General features: G+C 44.1%; 1 protein-coding gene across 2 annotated transcripts; it reads left to right on the top strand.

Annotated features, from left to right (window-relative positions):
- The first annotated feature begins 2,884 nt into the window (after positions 1-2,884).
- On the top strand, positions 2,885-16,491 carry LOC144733028 (tumor necrosis factor receptor superfamily member 23-like). 2 transcript variants are annotated; one of them, XM_078614752.1, is made up of 7 exons: positions 2,885-3,101; positions 3,738-3,821; positions 10,603-10,699; positions 11,020-11,148; positions 12,571-12,684; positions 13,685-13,807; positions 15,634-16,491. In XM_078614752.1, exons 2-7 carry the CDS (start codon positions 3,780-3,782, stop codon positions 15,663-15,665), a joined length of 537 nt encoding a protein of 178 aa, XP_078470878.1. In that variant the 5' UTR covers positions 2,885-3,101; positions 3,738-3,779; the 3' UTR covers positions 15,666-16,491. The 2 variants fall into 2 exon arrangements, with proteins under 2 accessions (XP_078470878.1, XP_078470879.1); XM_078614753.1 differs by lacking the exon at positions 2,885-3,101 and having other exon boundaries at positions 3,214-3,821.
- The last annotated feature ends 3,848 nt before the right edge of the window (positions 16,492-20,339 follow it).

Here is a 20,339-nt window from a genome sequence, read left to right as displayed (position 1 = left end):
AGATCATTAATACATATTAATCAGATTCCACCAGATATTTAGTAAATCTAAATTATCATTGCTCAGATATTTAGTAAATATAAATCACTTTTCCTTGTAAAATCTATTTGGATTTACACAATTTTTTTAGGCTATATAACTCATCATTTGGCATCCTATTACTAAATCCAACACATTTTAACTGTTGCTTTTATTACCATTTACTTATTTTTAATTATTATTTTAGTTAATTTATTCAATAATTTTTATTCAAAGTTGTAGTGCTTAAAATCTATTCAATTATATTACGTGTCACTTTGTTGCCATAATTTTTTTAAGTAACAATGGGTCACATTTTTTACAGTGTATAGTAGTGTAGAGTGTAGTGTATAATGTAATGTATAGTATAGTGTATAGTCTATAGTAGTGTATAGCGTAGTGTATAGTGTAGTATACAATGACTTTCATGTATAGTATAATTTCACACATTTATAAATCACGTCATGTGTACTCCCCAGTGGTCCCGAGGTTGAGAACCACCACTGCTGTAGTCGATACGGAACACACAGGGAGCGTGTCTCTAGTGCTGCATCGGTCTTTTGGGTTCGCTCTTCCACCAAGCTGCTTATGGATGATACCCTGATGCACAAATGGAACATTAAAAACCTCTCTGGCAGTAGTGGTGCGACTGTTGTCATCCAGAACGAGAGATCGTAGTACGAGGTGTAGCAACACAATGCCCCAATCCACAAATACGAAGCAGGAGTCATCACAGCGATGACGATTCACTACTCCGCTACTCCTGATCATGATTGTCTGCTGCCTCGACCACCTGAATATGACATTATAGTTGTTTTCTCTGCCATCTACATCAGCCATATGACAAGAAGAAGAGACTCATAGAGACTCACAGAGACTCAGAAACCCATAGAGACTCACATACCTATAGAGATTCACAGAGACTCAGAGACCCATAGAGACTCAGAGACCTATAGAAACTGACAGAGACTCAGAGGCCCATAGAGACTCAAAGACCTATAGAGACTCACATAGACTCAGAGACCCATAGAGACTCAGAGACCCATAGAGACTCAAATACCCATAGAGACTCACAGAGACTCAAGAGACCATAGAAACTCACAGAGACTCACAGAGACTCAGAGACCCATAGCGACTGAGAGACTCAGATACCCATAGAGACTCATATATACTCACGGACCCATAGAGACTCACGGAGACTCACACCTATAGAGACTCACAGAGACTCAAGACCCAGAGCCTCATGTAGACCCAGGTACAGAGAGACCCAAAGAGACCCATAGACACGCATAGACCCATAGACTAATAGAGACATCATGGCAATACACTCCCCTTGTTCCTGATGACGGTTATCGGTTTACTTGACCACGTGAATGCGAAATTTTGGTCGTAATCTCTGCCATCGACAACAGCAGCCGTACGGTAGAAGATCTGTTTCCACCCTGTGGCAAATGCCGAGACCCACCCACTCACTCGGTCACGAAGCCTCACCAATGTACTGTATATTTCAGTGCCTCACCTGTGTTACCACTGGACGTCGTATGTCAACAGTGACACGACACTCCAAATCACCTGGCCGCATTCCACGGTGACAATTTCCGCCAAGTAACATCCGTATATCAGCAGGCCAACAACGTGATTCGTTTATTGACGTGAAATTGTATTATAACAGGCGCTTTCTGAAGACCCACGCAGCGTAGTGTATAGTGTAGTATGCAATGACTTTCATGTATAGTATAATTTCACACATTTATAAATCACGTCATGTGTACTCCCCAGTGGTCCCGAGGTTGAGAACCACCACTGCTGTAGTCGATACGAAACATGCAGGGAGCGTGTCTCTAGCGCTGCATCGGTCTTTTGGGTTCGTTCTTCCACCAAGCTGCTTATGGATGATACCCTGATGCACAAATGGAGCATTAAAAACCTCTCGGGCAGTAGTAGTGCGACTGTTGTTATCTAGAACGAGAGATCGTAGTACGAGGTGTAGCAACACAACGCCCCGATCCACAAATACGAAGCAGGAGTCATCATAGCGATGACGATTCACTACTCCGCTACTCCTGATCATGGTTGTCTGCTGCCTCGACCACCTGAATATGACATTATAGTTGTTGTCTCTGCCATCTACATCAGCCATATGACAAGAAGAAGAAGAGACTCATAGAGACCCACAGAGACTCAGAGACCCATAGAGACTCATGAGACTCAGAGCCGCATAGAGACCCACATAGACTCAGAGACCCATATAGACTCAGAGACCTATAGAGACTCACAGAGACTCAGAGACCATAGAAACTCACAGAGACTCAGAGACCCATAAAGACTCAGAGACCTATAGAAACTCACAGAGACTCAGAGGCCCATAGAGACTCAAAGACCTATAGAGACTCCCATAGACTCAGAGACCCATAGAGACTCAGAGACCCATAGAGACTCAGATACCCATAGAGACTCACAGAAACTCAGAGACCATAGAAACTCACAGATACTCACAGAGACTCAGAGACCCATAGCGACTGAGAGACTCAGATACCCATAGAGACTCATATAGACTCACACACCTATAGAGACTCACAGAGACTCAAGACCCAGAGCCTCATCTAGACCCAGGTACAGAGAGACCCAAAGAGACCCATAGACACGCATAGACCCATAGACTAATAGAGACATCACGGCAATACACTCCCCTTGCTCCAGATGACGGTTATCGGTTTACTTGACCACGTGAATGCGAAATTTTGGTCGTAATCTCTGCCATCGACAACAGCAGCCGTACGGTAGAAGATCTGTTTCCACCCTGTGGCAAATGTCGAGACCCACCCACTCACTCGGCCACGAAGCCTCAGAATGTACTGCACATTTCAGTGCATCACCTGTGTTACTACTGGACGTCGTATGTCAACAGTGACACGACACTCCAACTCACCTGGCCGCATTCCACGGTGACCATTTCCGCCAAGTAACATCCGTACATCGGCAGGCCAACAACGTGATTCGTTTCTTGACGTGACATTTTATCATAACAGGCACTTTCTGAAGACCCACGCACGATCACCTCCTACGATGTTCGCCAAAGAGTGGTGAGAGAGACAGACAGACTCAAACACTCGTTCATACTCACCGACATACAGTCCCCAATCTAACACACAGACATCCATACTCAAAAACCACACTTCTTACACAGACGCTCTAAACCCCACACACACTCACCTACTCACTCACCCACTGTGAAATACACACACTCACCCACTCACTCAATCTCAAATATACACACTCAACCATTTTCAAATACACACACTCACCCACTCACTCGCCCACTCTCAAATACACACACTCACCCACTCACTCACCCACCCCCAAATACACACACTCACCCACTCACTCACCCACCCCCAAATACACACACTCATCCACCATCACATACACACACTCACACACTCAATCTCTCACTAAAACAAACCCGCACTGAATCCTACCCACGCCTCAAACACACACACACCGATCCACCCTCGTCCAGACCGAATCTCACGCACACACATTCATACTCACCCACACTCAATCACACCCGCACACACACAACACCCTCACCCGCCCAGTCTCACACAGACACTCAACATCTCACACACTCAAACACACCCCACTCACACAAATCCACACACACACACCGATCTGCTCTCTCATCATCCACACTGAGCCTCTCTCACGCACTCACACAGACGTTCAACACCGAGAGATGTGACGAGGAGCAGGAGCGCGTCATGACCATGTGGACAGAGATGCGTCTTCTGCTTCTACTACTGGTGAGGACTACTGCTCGTAGCGGGCGCCACGGTGGCTAGGAGATGTTAACTATCTCGCCTGGTATACAGGAGGTCGTGGGTTTGATCCCGACCCTGACTGCACGTTATGTTGTATATTTGGAGTTTGCGTGTCTCTTTCTCTCTTTCATCATCGACACGGTTGTTAGGAGATGTTAACTACCTCGCCTAGTATACAGGAGGTCGTGAGTTCGATCCCGACCCTGACTGCACGTTCTGTTGTATATTTGGAGTTTGCGTGTCTCTCTCTCCACTCGGGTGGTCGACTGGAATTTTCTCCAGGTTCTCTGTTTTTTCCTCTGCACATTTAGAATAAATAATCACACGTTTCGAGTATGTGGCTGCTGCTATACATTTGCACTTGATGATGATATCAGCCACTTAACCTAGCCACCGTAACTAAAGTATATGACGTGGCTGTGGAAACCGATGCGTGGCTGCCAATCTCTCTGTCCCACATTGGTTGTCCTTGTCGCTTGACTGTCTGAAGGCGTCTGCCTGTTTTAGACTTAAATTGTTTACAACGTTTACATAAACTGCGGTTAGATTGTTGTCCATCCACCCAACCTCCGATTATTATGGTTTGCTACATACGATGCGAAAGACGTTCAATATGCATATATAGGTATAAATCACATATATAACAAACAAAACACTATGGTACTACAGTAACCCATGCCTTGTTATACACTCGAATAATTTGTTCGATAGATCTATGCACCCACGACGGCAGCTTGGGGTGTCAAGATTGCTACGTGTTGCCTCCGGGCAGACCAGAGAACCACACTAGCGCGTGTTGCCTTGTGTAGACGAGTGACAATGTGGCTTGGATATACAGCACACTCTCGATTATCCGCTGTGCAGTTGATCTGATCTGCCACTTAACCACAAACCTGAGATTTTGACGTAAATTAATAATTCATGAGGTTTTCCCTTAAGGCTTTATGCAGGGTTAGTTCGCGTAAATATATAAATGTGTCGTTAAACCTTCCACCACCCGACACAGCCAACTAGTAAGGTTAGTCACGTAAACAGAACGTGCCAATTCGTTACTAGTACGACACCACTCGTGTGTTGGAGAGCAAATCCAAAACATTTACAAACTCAGTACTCTTTCTAGAGTGATGCACAATGGCAGACTTTTCAGTAGACTTATCAGTATAGTAGCCTGGCTCTTTCTAAAGTGATGAAAAATATTTTCTCTCTCTCTTCTCATACAAGAAATATTGGTTAAGAAACGAGGGGAGTGGGGGGGCATTGTTGAACAGTCCATTCATCCGAAACAGCACCAGCAAGGGGTGTCGTAAGGACTGCAGATGGAAATATATTTTTTCTCTTTAAAAAACACCACGTATATCAAGTTCAAGTTTATTTATTAGGTATAGCCCTGTGAGCCATTCGGCTCTTGAATCGGGTGCAACCGCAACAAACAAAAAACAAAAACATGAACAAAAAAACATCTTAAAGTGAATATGTAACTGAGTGCAAACAGAAAATCCAAGAAAAGACAGCAAAATATTGCAGAAAAAAACACCGTACACCAACGCTGTGTGCAAAAATCCCAGTGGGATGCAAGTCAAACAACAACAAAAAACACAAGACAACTTAGATTAAGGCCATCAGTCTAACTCTGTACTACAACGAACAAACATGGCTAAACCAATACACTTTTCGAAATCACCAAAATAAAGCCATGAAGGCAATGAAACAGTGATCATAGGAACTGTGACGGAATTTTCACAATAAATGACATAAACAACATTTACTACAAAAACCCTGCAGCCATAGCTGGCTGCATGAGTCACTCCACAACAGCAGGTGCATCAATCGGAGTATTATAATTTTTCAATGCACCTTTAAGATCAGCACACTAAATCAAAACACAGGTCATACTTTGCAGCGATCATCCGGAGCGAAACATTTTATTTTAGGCCACTGAATAGCACTGGCAGCTAGGGGTGTACAACTCCTCTAGAGCAGTGGTATATAGTAGTGTAGTATATCCTTTGACGATGCTTTGACATTGTGATTATAGACCTCCATTAGAATAAGCCTACCTGGCCCCAGCCACGGGTTAACAAGTACTCAACGGGGAGCAGGCAGAAGAGGATGTTAACATCTCAACGGCTGTGACGGCAATAGACGCCTTCAGTAGAACGACGTCTCCAATCGTCCTTGGTCTTCTTGCCATTGGATTCGTGGTCCCGTTGTGTCAAGAAGCTGCTGTGTGGAAGCTGCTGTGCAACAGCTTCTCCACAATAATGAAATCACGCTCACAGGCGTCTTTCGTGGAAGGGGCAACAGCTTCCTATGTTGAACGTCTTTCACACCGTACGTAGCCAACCGTGCTAATCGGAGGTTGTGTATAGTCGTGTAGCGCATAGTGGTGTGGTATATAGCAGTGTAGTGTATCGTGTAGTGCAGTGGTTCTTAACCTTTACTGCAGCCTTGTATCCGTTTGGTTCTTAATCATTATAAAAAAAATTATAATGTTAAAAAATAAATCGGATTTGATGAAACAGTGATTACGTGCCCGTTTTTAATTTGCGTTTAAATGATTTACCGTGTAAAAAAATAATCTGTCCGTGTCTCGCACCCCCAGAAAGGGCATCTCTAACCCCCAGGTCTGCGTCCACCCCAGGCTAAGAACCACTGGTGTAGTGTATAGTAACCTGCCCTGATAATTATTTGGGCCACTGTGGGTCTTCATGGATCTGGTGTATGCGCGTCTGTCTGTATGTACGCATGTTGAACTTCTTTCACATAGTACGTAGCCAACCGTGATAATGGAAGGTTCGTACATCATTTTTTTTTACAGTCGTAATCATCATCACAGAGGCTAACACGACAACATTGGTGTGAAAAACACGAGGTTATAAGTGGCACGATGTGCCTCAAATTCTTAAGGAAACAGGCCTCATATCGCACATATCCATCTCATATCCACCGCCATGCTCACTGGGTCGAAACCAGTCCAACCGACTTCTTTACACTTTACCACAAGCATGGGGTAAATGAAAATCTGGGTTTTCCCTAACCTTTATTTTTGTATCGCCATCGACGGCGGTTTTATGGCCCTCCAGTGGTAAACGCATTCGCCACCGCGTTGCAGACAAATCGGGGTTCGATTTCCAGTGGCTGCCCCGATCGCGACTGCGTGTGTCACCAACTCCAATGTGTAATGGGCGTCCCGTGACGTTGTTCACAAGAGAAAGCCATTGTTTGCCAGCGTCACGATCCAAATGTAGCCACAATTCGACATTTACTTGCAAATGGAAGAAAAAAAACTAATTCTTGTGACACTGAGACACGAGGACCACGATGCAGTTCTTTGGAAACTGCTGATGGTATTTTTTTTGCGTAATGTGCACAAGGCGGAGTGATTTTTGTACACGTTTCTGCGTGGTTGTTTGAAAGCCCTGGGGAAGTGTTGGGTGGGACGTGTATGTACGTGTGTATGTTGGACTTCTTTCGCACCACCGTACGTAGCCAACCAAACTAACCTTAATGGGTGTCTATATGAGTCTGTGTGTCTGTGTATGTATTATGTTGAACTTATTTTGCAACTATACGTAGCGAACCGTGCTAATCTGTGGGTCTCTATGGGTCTTTGTGAGTATTTATGGGTCTTGGTGTCTGTGGGTCTCTGTGTATATACGTATGTTAAACTTCTTTTGCACCGTACGTAGCCAACCGTCAGAGCCTGTGGTTTTCTGTGGGCGGTGGATGGTGGGTAGTGGTGGTGGTATTGATGGACTGACTGATGCCGTTCAATCAGTTGAGAGCCCAATTCTATTCATTCAACCCTTTGATTGATTAACGTCGTCCTTGTGTTTAACCAAGCCAGAGGACGTGAGACGAGTCCCTTTTGCGAGTTGTTAGACTCGGTAGGACGGATAGAATAGATGTTTTTCTTTTCTCTCAACCTTGTGTAATAAAGGACTCGATCCTGGGTCTGTCTCCGTTGTCCTTTATTCGGGTTCTTACACTTTTCCCACACGGCCCTCGCTCAGAGCTCTCCCCTTGGCAGCTCCATAGCTGCTCTCGCTCCCGTAGCCTCCTCACCTCTGCAGCTCCGCTGCAGATCCCCTGTGCAGTCCTCCGGCTGCCCTCACTGCAGCTCCACCGCTGCCCTCACTGCAGCTCCACCGCTGCCCGTCGTTCCTCCGCGCTTGGTCACCGCTGGCCGACGGTGCCAAGTCTTACTTCCCCGTGTGTGTGGCGATCTCGCCACTCCTCGACCTCCGCCCTGCGTGGCCTAACTCTAACTCTGTCTCCCACACTCTCCCGTCTCTTCCGGTATCTCTCCCTTAAGACCTCACCCCTCTCTCACACGTGACCTAACTCCTCCCCCCCATGACGTCATATCTGCGAAGCCGTTTACGCCCGCATTACACCTGTGTGAAAACCGACTCCCGCATCTGGGTGAATAGCCAGTATGCTGCTGCTGCTGCAATAACAACACAATATTGCACAATACCTATACTTCCTTATTGGAGCCAGTAAAAGTAATCACAATGTGTCACAGAGGCAACATTGGGGTTAGTGTGGATAGGGGTTAGTGACGGGGGGGGGGGGTTCTGAGTGGATATGTAAACATTTCCTTGAAGTGGCACGAATTTTCCTGAAATATTTTCACCTCGTTTTTGTGGTGTGACACAGTCAATTCCACGCTCGCTCTCTCTATGCAACTGTAATGCGAGCGTAAATGGGTTGTTGCTGGGCTCGGGTCCAATCACACGGCCCGGGGTATTGGGGGGCGGAGCTTGGTCTGCGGGGCGTGTGGGAGGGGCCACCGTTCACCTCGGCTCCAATGGGAGGCGAGGTGAATGGGGGCGGAGCCAGCGGGGTAGTATGGGAAGGCCGGATCTGAGGATCCGGAAGGGGAGGAGTCAGGGTCACGTGGGGGGAATGTATATAAGTGGGAGCCCGGAAGAGATCAGGGCAGTCGGGGAAGTTAAGAGGCTGAGCCACGTTGGGTGGTGAGGAAAGATCCGCGCCATCGGCCACGTGGCCGAAGGACCTCAGCACGCCGTCGACCAGCGGTGTGCGGAGTGCGGGAATAGAGGAGCTAACGGGGGAGCGTGCGGAGCACGCGAGAGGGAGCGTGCGTGGGGTGCGCGCGAGACGACACTGGTCAGAGAGGAGGCCAGTGGGGGGTGCGGAGAAGAACCTAAATAAAAGACAAGCGGAGAACAGCAGTGCCTGACGGAGTCTTTTATTACACAACAATGCCAGGCCACGCTCATAGACACACTAAAAAAAACCTCTAAAAATATTCCCCTTGTTATGAGCACTTTAAGAATGCAGTCGATCATCAATTATTCGGTGCGCCATTATCCAACATTATCCGGCGAAACCGCTCCCAAAGAATGTAACGAGTCCGGCTATCGGCACCGCGTGTGTGAAAAAAACGTAACTATGCTTTATTTCCGTGTAACATAGTATATATACTACATTATACACTACATACAACTTCATGAAAATACTGCACGTATGTACATTACCCCATGCACAGTCGTCGAGATTGGTAGTGGTAAGTACGGTACAGTAAATACAGTAACGTTTTAAAGTAGGATGTTTATTTAATTACCAGGTTCACATTAAGAGGTTAAATTTCCCACACTAACACAGCCACCTCACTCGCTGAGCTCGACGTTGCTGCTCTGCGATCTGCCATGAACATACTTTATTTCTCACAGTAACATAGCCACCTCCACGCCCTCGTGGAGGCCGCTCTCCGATCTTACATTTACAAGCTAATTTCTCACATTGACATCACTAGCCCTGCCCACTTCGTTTATGACCCTTGGGCTACACCCATTTAAACCTTTAAAACAGTCTGCCTCAGTAGCTTTCCCCCTCTTTTTTCCTCCTGATGACGATCGCTTGTGTTGTGATCGAAACATCGTAGTAAAACGTCGTAGTTTTTTGTTATTTTTTGTCATTTTCTTTTAACCTATCTACACGATTCTACCAAACAACCCCAAAAATGTGTTTATTTTAGTCTATTTGTAGTTTTATTAATGCCAATTTCACATAGTAAACAAATGTAAGATCAATTTTCACTTAACTTTCGTGACTGCAGAATTAATATTCTTTGGTTCATTCGGTAAAGTCAAGTAGATAGATAAAATAAACAATAAAATTAAACAGAAACCACGACATTTCAATCGCAACACATCGAAACGTCGTTGTTTCTGTTTTATTTTAGTTTTTATTTGTTTATTTTATCTATCTACGTGACTTTACTGAAATAACCAAAGAATATAAATGTAAAGCACAAAAAAATAGGCACAATACCTGAAAATATAGCATTATGAAGAATGTGCAAATAAATAATTATTTGGTGATTATCTGGCGTTTTTGAAAATCTGGCACCCACTTCCCCCCCGAAGCCCCTGGATAATCGAAGATCTACCGTAGCTTTTATTTTAACCTCTCACAAAGTGCTGGGTTTGGTCAACCTCTGATTTGGAATTGAACTCGCTAATTGGAACATTGGTCCACCTAATGCCATCAGAATGTGACATTTTCCAACATACAAGGTGTGTGTGTCTGAAGACAATTCTCTGACTATTTTACCCGTGTTATTGAACACCAGGTATGGATTCGGGACAAAATACCAATGCTAACAAACGCGTCACGAAAACAACAGCGGCACAGCCTTTTTGAAAGCACCGGGACTGTCGCAGATACCAGAATCGCGACGTTTGGCGACGTCACCCTAAATCACTCCATTCTGTGTGAACCTTCTCTGCAGGTGTGTTGTGCACTGCAGGAGCAGTCTGCCGCCAAGGAGTGTGGAGATGGATTCTACAAAACACAAGAAGGAGTTTGCTGCCGGTTGTGCCCTGCAGGTAAAAGCAACACAAAGGCACGGAGACTCCCAACGACAAAGTGTAGTACCCGGGTGCTTCCTGTCCCCACCAAGTCACAGGCACTACTCCTGTAGAAAGGAGCCCAACTGGGCCTTGCTTTTACTCCGTGACCTCATCATTTTCAGGCTACAAAAAGTGATTCGATACTTAAGAAATTAGTTTTTAGTCAAGCAACTGTACTCTGAACAGAACTTAACACTGGATGATTGTCAGTGCAGAGCGCGTCTCTCTGAACCAACTTGTGGTCGCTGTGTGTTTGTAACAACTCTATTGCTTGCTCACACTTCGTTGTCCTTCAGGGACGTACAAGGTGATGGACTGCATTGTCGATGGCAGGAAGGCTTTGTGTGACCTGTGCCCTAAGGACACTTTTAATGACAGAGTCAACCAGGAGGAGGAGTGCTCGTGGTGCAGCAGCTGTGGTTCAGGTAAGTGGAAGCACAGCAAGTAGGTTGCTGTCATATCTGCAATGTGTGTGACACTCATCTTTTATATGCATGATGGGTGTTCCTCTGGATACTCCCATTTTAACTGGCATGGAGAAAAGACAAAACTTGACGAGCAACTGACCAAAAGGTTATAAAAGAGAGACAAACCCACCTTGAACTAAATATTCCAATTGCCCAAATCATGATCTTGTCAAGAGACAACGAATGCCTGGGAACTCTCACACGCCACTGAAGATGACATCACCGAACCACATCTTAACTCCCATTAGTAGACTCCTTTATTAATGCTAGGGTTAGGCAATTGTATCCTAACAGACAAGTGGAAATGAAACTTGAAATGTGTAATTCTCAGAGCTCGAACTTTCCCAAATTAATTGAAAAATCTATTATAACACGATAGTTTTTTGGTGCTGCTACTTAACATCAACTCGGTATAATCACAGGCAGCTGAAATTCAGATTCAAATACAGGATATTACATGAATGTTTAAATTCGTTTGCACTATACATAGCCAACCATGCTCATCATAGATTGCACATTGTGTAGTGTATAATAATGTCTATGTTTGTTTAACGTTTTTTGCACCGATCGTAGCCAAACGTGCTATTCGGAGGTTGTGTATAGTGTAGTGTATAGTGTGACTTTCAGACCGCAGTCCACTCACTGGCATTAACTGTGTATCTTGTGTTCTCCACAGGGAATACATTATTTGCTCCGCTGCGGATCTGCTGCCACCGCTCTCCCATTCACATGTTTCATTGCTTCTACATACTATTAACATTCCCTTTGTTAATGCTACCCCTGCCCCCTCCCTTTGGTGCTGCTGATCCTCATAATATGACTTTGAAACCCCCCCCGCCCACCTCCTACGCATTTCCCATGAATATGCTACATTCCTCTTGATATGCACATTCTTTTGTTAAGGCGCTCTTCTTACACCCCCAACTCAGCTTATATATAAGCTCCTAGCTTGGCAGTGTCTCATTCTTCACCTGAAGACGGCTGCTTGCGTTGTAGCCGAAACGTCGTGAGAATTATTCTATTATGTTTTATTTTTATTATTTTATTACTTCCCTTCTACGTGACTTTACCGAAAAAACCAAGAAGACAGAAAACCTTTATTATTAATACATGTTTAACTTCGTTCTCACCATACAAAACCAACTGTGCTAATTTGTGTGTCTCTGTGAGTCTGTATGGGTCTGGGTGTCTGTGGGTCTCTGTGCATGTATGTTTATTGAACTTTCGCACCATCTGTAGCCAACCGTGCTAATCTGTGAGTGTCTGTGGGTCTGTATGGGTCTGGGTGTCTGTGGGTCTCTTTGTGTGTATGTTTGTTGAACTTTCGCACTGTACGTAGCCAACCATCTTCGTTGAGACTGATAAACTTTCTCATTGCAGGTGAGCAGGCGGTTGTTAACTGCTCCTTGGCACAGGACACGGTGTGTCGGTGCACGGAGGGGCTGAAGAGGGACGGCGATTCGGGAATTTGCCTGCCTGAGGAGCCACACCCATGTAAGCTGTTTTGTTTCTCCGCTGACAGGAACAGCCTGACAACTGAAACAGCAGACAGAAGCTGTCTGCAGTAGAAGCACGAATTGAAACTCAACCTTATGTCTATTGCAGGCTTCAGGGACTGCATGCATGGTCAAGTATTGCCATGTGTGATGTTATCAGTTCACTTCCCTGTGCAATACTGAACACCTAATATTTATTGTCTCTACACAGAAGTTTTAGGCTGGAGTCCCCTTGCCTCCAAATCTGCACACTGGGTAGTAGCGCTTTTACTTCTCATTTCAGAGGTTTATGGTTTAAGCCCAACGGCTACCCTAGTTGATTCTGCTGGTGCATTCAACAAAATAAAATGCACCATCTGCTTCATGGTGAATGATAGAGGTCTGGTAACCTTATTTGGAAATAGAAGGCCATGTGTTCTGGTATCGCGGTTCAAATGTGAAAATTACCTGCAAAGTTCGTTCTTTGGGGAAGGCAAATTATCAAAAAATATCGCCAACAGCTGTCAAACTGCTTCAAATGATAATTTGTGAAAAAACGCCTTCACGATATTATGCTAAACAAACCATAGAAATAATGCAAAGAGCAATAATTGTATTGTTTGATAGAGGTGTGGATTCCCATGCATTGCAATGCATCATAGAGACCAGACAATTAGGCGAAGAGGGGACTGCTGTTTACAGCTTATTTTTTTCTCCTTCATAAAATTTCAGACACCACAGTAGTCGTGTTGGTAACAATCTTCGGCTTCGTCCTGACTGCACTCCTGTTGTACATATTTTACTTAAACATGAAACTGAAGGGGTCGACTTTTTAGAAAAAACTGTAGAAATTATGCAAATTATAATGATTTTATGGTTTTATTTTTTATAGAGGTTGCGTTAATACAACGTACTGCATTCGTATACATTGCAATGTATCACATAGACCTGACAAGTAGGCGGAGAGAGGACTGCTGTTGACAGCTTGTTGTTGTTTTTCTCCTTCATAAAATATTCAGATGCCACGTCAGTCGCGTTTACAGCAGTCCTCATTTTCGTCCTGACTGCACTCGTGTTGGTCATAGTTTACTTCAACATGAAGCAGAAGAGGGTGACTGTTAAAAGGATGTTGAAGCGATCCGGTAAGTGGTAATGTACCGTGCTTAATCCAAAGATCCCATCCTGGTATTCGGGATGAAATGATACATCTACAAAAATGTATTTTTACTCTCATTATATGTGAATTAAAATGTGCAGAGAAATCACGTCTCGGCAGGAGCCGCCTCTGAATGCTCTCTGCAGACACCACTGCACAGAATGATAAAAATGAGCCGCATCCCTTTTGAGAGCTTGGCTTTGGTGTCATTTTAAATAGTCCCTATGGAGAGTGTTGGTGACGCTCATCTCTGCCATGCCTCAACAAATGTAGGCGATTATTATAATTTGTCCTTGCTGGGGAAAGGGAGGCAATGAAGAGCACGGAGAGCGGTGGCCGAGTCGAGTCGTGGGTTGGTGGACACCAAGGGCGACACGAGGAAGGTTGTTCTGAAACCTTGTAATTTGAAGACGTTGATTGATGATGACTTGGAGGGAACGACATTGTAGTAGTCGAGGTGAGGGCCGATCTAGACTGCAGGCGACATTGTCGGCAATATTTATGGTAATGACTGGACGTGGGTGACGAAGAGTAGTTGACATGAATGTCCAGAGACAAGGTGGAAGAATCCAGAGTGACAACGGTGAATTTGATGCGGTCCATAAGGGGAATGCCGGTGCCGGTGAAGGTGATGTTGAGCGGTAGAGAGGGTGACATGAGTCGTTTTCTGGTGCCAATGAGTGTGGCTTCAGATTTGGCAGCATTTAAAGAAAGATCATTCGACCAGAACCAGTGCTGCGAAGCTGCTGTGCACTCTGAATATTTTTCAACTACTTGAGCATTAGCGGGGTTCATTGGTGTGTATAATAGAATGTCATCAGCATAAGAGTGGAATTTAATTCCGAAACTATTAATACGTCGGCAGGATGGGGGGATGTGTAGAAAGCATATTGTCGTGGCCCATGCACTGAGCCTTGGGGGTCCCTGCACGAGTCCTTTGTGAAAGTGGATGTGGATTCGTCTGTTTTAACAGAGGAGGATCTCTTTCGGCCAAATCGGATGAGATTCATTTTAGGACTAATCCTCCGATTTCAAAGTCGGACTCAAGAAGACTGGTAAGCTGTAGGTGATTAACAGAATCGACAGCTGATGAAATGTCAAGACCAATGAGAGCCGTGATTGCAGCGGAGTCGACGATTGAAAGAATGTCGTGGAAGACTCTGGCAAATGCAGTCTCCGTGGAGTAAGTCGGACAGAAGGTAGATTGAAAGGATCAGGCGTTTGGGGTTAGAGGTAATGTGAGTCTTAAGTTGAGCAGAGTAAGACTGTCACTAAATCACTATGGATATGCTTTCTAGGCTTTATTGAACATTTTAAATTTTGAGTTTACAGCGAAATTAGTTGACAGTGATAGATCAGAGTTATCAGCAATTAGTGATATGTGTGTTTCTGATGTAATTCCTTTAAGTGCTGGTTTTGTCTCCAACTTTTGGGGGAAATCCTGTGATCAATGTGGCCAGTATTCTGTAGGGGTAAGTCACGTACTATCTACCGAAGTGTTGGTTCGTATTGGATCATCTTTACTCGAGATATTGTTGCCACGGGCGTTACAGATTGTCGGAGCCAATACAATGACATTTTAAACCTTTGGTTGGGAGGAGTGAACTACAATTATGGGACCGTGTTGTACATGGCACGCAATCACACACACCAAGTCACACATTGTAATTAAAGTTGCTTCACGACTGAAACAACACAAACACAGAGGGGTTCTGGAGTATTGTAGGCAAGTGGCTCTGAACAACCGCCATCGCTATAGAAACGTCATTCCGCTCTGAATTTTACGTCTTGCCCTCGTGTCTTCACCCGCAGGCCATAAAAGAGTTGGAAGCGCGGCAAGATAGCGAGAAGGCGATGTAGCCCATATTAGAGCTGGTGATGGCGAGGGGACGACGCAGGGTCAAGCAAGTCACGTAGTTAGAAATATTTTATTTTATTTCTAACTACGTGACTTTACCGAAAGAACCAAAGAGTATGGATTCTTGCAGTCATGAAAGCCTCAAATCAAGATTATACATAGAGAATTAAATGCAAGTATTTAAAATGTTAACTTCTTTCCCACCTTACGTAGCCAACCACGCTAATCGGTGCGGGGGAAGGACAACAAACTAAACACAACACGTTTTAAAGAAATGAGTTTGTCAATCTAGATGACGATATAAAAGTGTCATAGCTCCAAGTGGCTTCCTAATATTGGAAGAAAGAGAACATTCCAGATGGCCGCAGAAGTACCTGTTAAAGCGCCGCGCGATGATGCGGTGACCACCATCTTTGTTCGATGCTTAGCCAAAAGCTAACTACGTGACTTTACCGAAAGAACCAAAGAGTATGGTTTCTCTATGTCTGATAAGACTGGTGGCACACTTCAGTAGTGTTCCCACCTCCACTCGGAGGTTGATGGTCGGTGTCTGCACAAATGCGATGTCTGTTAGCGATGGAGCTGTTGCAAATCGCTCAGCCAACTTATGTCGCGTCATGCTGATCATTGTGCAATTAGTAAATACGTGAAGGAGCGTTCTCTTAATAAGCACCTGGCAGCCAGAGACCACACCTCATGGATCTATTAGAGACCCATTATTATTGTCAAACTGTATTGAATACTTGTGAGATTATACATTCACTTTTCACTTTCAGTTATGAAACGCAAAATAAAGATTTCTTGTTCCAAAATATGGTGTCGTGTTGCTCATGTTATCTTCGTTAAAACAAATACATTTATACGAATATGAAAACCATGTTTTTTCATGTAAGCATGTATTGCTAAAGAAGGGTTACTGCATAAATTTAAGCTGGAGCGAAAGAGTTGACCAGCGTCGAAGTAAGAAAAAAGTTGCAAATACAAAAAAAATCCTGATTCCAAAGCAGGCAGTGATGAGAAGGAAACTGACACTATTTGGAAATCATATGTAGTAGCATGGACATGAACATAATTTTTTAAAGTGTTGTTGTTCGGAAAAATGGAAGAAACCGTAAAGAGAAGAAAATCACACATAATGGATTGACGATGACATCATAACGAGATTGGTATCGGAAAAATGTGGCCACTACTTGAGCATATTGGCACTACAAGACAGAGAGAGGCAAGTTGAAACAACAAATGACGAAATGTGCAGTGGACGCCTACGAGCCATCCTCCCCACGCATCGTGACGATGCTGAAAAGAATACAAAAATGTCTCCGTTTTAAATCCTGTTAACCTACAAAACTCCGAACCACCTTGCCCCAACCTACAACACCAGACACGTGGTGCACCCATGTCCCATCAAGACCTCGAAGATCTGGGGATGCAGATCTTCGCTGCGTTCCCAAGTCAAAGCTTCGGTCGATGGGCGACTGAGATTTCCCCCGTGGGTTCCGCAGTGGCGAGACGTTAGCTCCCTCGCCTGGTTTGCGGGAAGTTCGTGGGTTTGATCCATACCCTGACGCCTGTTGTATATTTGGAGTATGCATGTCCCTCTCCCCGTGATGGCGTGCATCTTTGTCGGGGCCCTCCGGTTTTTCCCTTTCCGCATTTATAAACATGCGCTTAAGAGTATTTGGCTTCGATGAATGACTATTATCAAGGCCAAAAATTAGGGTCTCGTCTGCCATCAATGAACGAACAACACGTTGGCGGGCGACAACACGTCGGAACTAAGCAGGGATAGGTGGGTGGCTGCGTGGTATTATCAAGATAGCTGAAATCCTCGTTTAGCCTATTTCCTAATCAGGCACCTCACCAACTCGTGTAGTTAAAGACGAACGCACATCCGGAGTGGTCTATTAACCATACAGATCTTCAATAGTAATGATGAGAAAAGGAACCCAAACAGCCACAGCGCTTGGCTTTACTCCGACTCGGGCCATAGCTCAGCCCCTTTTAACATGACGACCAAATGTAAGTTGTCTACAGTAGTGTATAATGTGGTGTATAGTATAATGTATAATAGTGTAGTTTCTAGTAGCATAGTGTACAGTAGTATTTTGTAGTGTAGAATAGTGTATAATGGTGTAGTGTACAAAAGCGTATATTTATCTTTAACTTTTTTATCACCATACGTAGTGTATATTGTGTCGTACATAGTGTAGTGTATAGTAGTGTACTGCATAGTATCGTGTAAAGTGTAGTGCATAGTAGTTTAGTGTGTATAGCAGTGTAGTGCATAGTAGTGTAGTGTATAGTAGTGTAGTGTATAGTAGTGCAGTGCATAGTAGTGTATAGTAGTGTAGTGTATAGTAGTTTAGTAGTGTAGTGCATAGTAGTTTAGTGTATAGTGTAGTGCATAGTAGTCTGTATGTATATTGAAATGCTTTCCCGCTGTACTAAGCCAACCGTGCTTATCGGAGGTGTGAAAACCTAAACAGCCCAAAATAGGTTTCCCGAGACAGCGAAAACGAGACAGTGAAATCACGATGGTCTCCTGCTGGCAGGGTTCATCCACAGCTGCGACACCTGCTTCGAGTGACCATAGGTCACTATTTTTGGCACCAGCTGTCAGCATTGCCACCGTGAGGCAACGACTGCTCCTTAAACAATCTTACCCAGTGACCGTGCGCCAAAAAAAACCTACGCGGCTGTGCCTACGATGAAAAGTCGAAGAATAAAAAAATGTTACGCCAATGGGAAAGACTCACACTTCGTATCTCCATACATTACAGAGTAACTCAAACTGGGCATTGCCCCAAGAACCCAAAACGCAACAGACGGTGGATGGGCAGGAAGCTGCGTGTGTGGGGAGGTGCTGGGACCGCCCACTTTGCCCCAAGGGGCGTGGCATGGTCGGTGCCTCCCCCCTGCGGCCCATTACATGGAAGGGATAACTATCAAAATGTATATATGAAAATATGAAAAAGTATTCGTGAGTGTCTGGGTTTTGTGCCACCAAACAACAATTAAGCGGATACACTATCGTTCAGTGCAAATTTATTGCAAGCGTTGCCTTCAAAGTTCTCTATCCAGTTACATTTTGGACGTAAAATATGTTATTACAGTGGCGGGCAAAGTGCGACACTCATACATTTAAGGGGGAATTTTTTTTTCGTTTGAGAGATTTGTCTCAGCATTTTGCGATTTCCGTATTCTTGATTAAAATTTACACTTCAACCTTTCTTGGGCACGAATGCGCATGACCTCGTTACCAGTTAATATGAAGGGTTTAATTCAAGCACAATTTTATTTTTAGAAACAGTCGTCACACTGCAAAACATCCCCTGCATGCGTAAAGGGTGAACATTCCTCTACATAACAAATATTAAGTCACATTTGGTAATGGCGTCATCAAGTGGTGCTATGTCACAGATGCAGACGCCGTTCCTCCACTAGGGGGCGTTGGGGCGCCGCCCCAACCAATCAGCTGGAGATGAGAAATTATTTTTCTCATGAAAAAAATACATTTCTCAAAAAAACGTTGTCTTTTAAATTTTGTACAAATGTAATGATTCTTTCAACGTTAATTGCCGAATCAGGATAAGATTTTAATTTGTTCATAATAGAAACCGCTGCGACACCACGGTCTGATTTGTGCCTCAGGGAGGTCTCGGGGCCGGCTGTGAAGGCATCCGAGTGAGAGATTCCCCTTCATTCATTGCGATCACCTTCGCATTTTAGCCACGCCGTTTGAGCCTCATTCAGGGCGGTGAAAAAGGCCCCCATGATTGTAATGACGATAGCAGGTTACGGTCTACACGTAGGTGGGTGTAAGATTGTATGCAGATGTTATTGTACAGTATGCAATGTTGGATTGGCTAATTTGTTGAGGCGTGTCAGCTGATCTTGAATTGTTCTTTGGGGACAGCATTTGAGTGTTTTTTTGTTTTGTTTCATATTGTTTATAAATTCCTACCGTTGGTAGATAAGACAGTTATACCACTTTCATGGGAAGGCTAATGTAACACGACGAGGTTTTTCATAATTAGAACACCAGATTTTTCGAGGTCACTCACAACAGCCGCAGCTAGTGAAAATATCACGAGCCACCACTGCACATATGGTTATCATCTGCCAGTAGGGGGGCAATGCTGCTATGCGCGTTTTGTATTATCTATCCTTCAATGGTAACCTGACTAGAATATCGGCGTTGCGTTGTGAAACGAAGTATCCTCTTCGGATTTTTCACAAAGCAGTATTTAATATATATTGTGATGTATAAAATAATAAAACACATATTCAATGAGAATATTCACGTAAAATATGTTGGAAAAATGTGAATGTAATTCAGTGTAAATGTAATTAAATATGTGCTTAAGTGTAATTAAGAATATGAGTGTTTTTATTGAATTCTGATTGTTGTGCATTCAATTAAAAAATATGTTACGATTGATAATGTGTCTGATTAAGAAGCGATTATGCATAAAGTTATCACTAGTTATTATCATTTGCTCTCTCGTTTTCTAGGTGTATGTATTATGAATCGTGATAATATAAATGATTGTTGTTTATCATTTACTGATTCTCGCTTCATTAATTATGAGTAATTATGTCAGGTCGTAGGATCCAGATCTCACCGCAAAATACAGTTCTCGCAACTGGGACAATGATA

Source organism: Lampetra planeri, chromosome 45, assembly GCF_965212315.1.
Source record: "Lampetra planeri chromosome 45, kcLamPlan1.2.h2, whole genome shotgun sequence".
NCBI lineage: Eukaryota > Metazoa > Chordata > Hyperoartia > Petromyzontiformes > Petromyzontidae > Lampetra > Lampetra planeri.
The sequence above is the reverse complement of the archived record's forward strand: the minus strand, read 5'-3'. Positions and strand labels throughout refer to the sequence as shown.

Coding starts and splice junctions, on each gene's coding strand:
- LOC144733028 (XM_078614752.1), top strand. CDS start 3,780: ATGACCATGTGGACAGAGATGCGTCTTCTGCTTCTACTACTG. Junction 3,822..10,602: donor GTCTTCTGCTTCTACTACTG/GTGAGGACTACT, acceptor CCTTCTCTGCAG/GTGTGTTGTGCACTGCAGGA. Junction 13,808..15,633: donor AAGGATGTTGAAGCGATCCG/GTAAGTGGTAAT, acceptor CTTCACCCGCAG/GCCATAAAAGAGTTGGAAGC.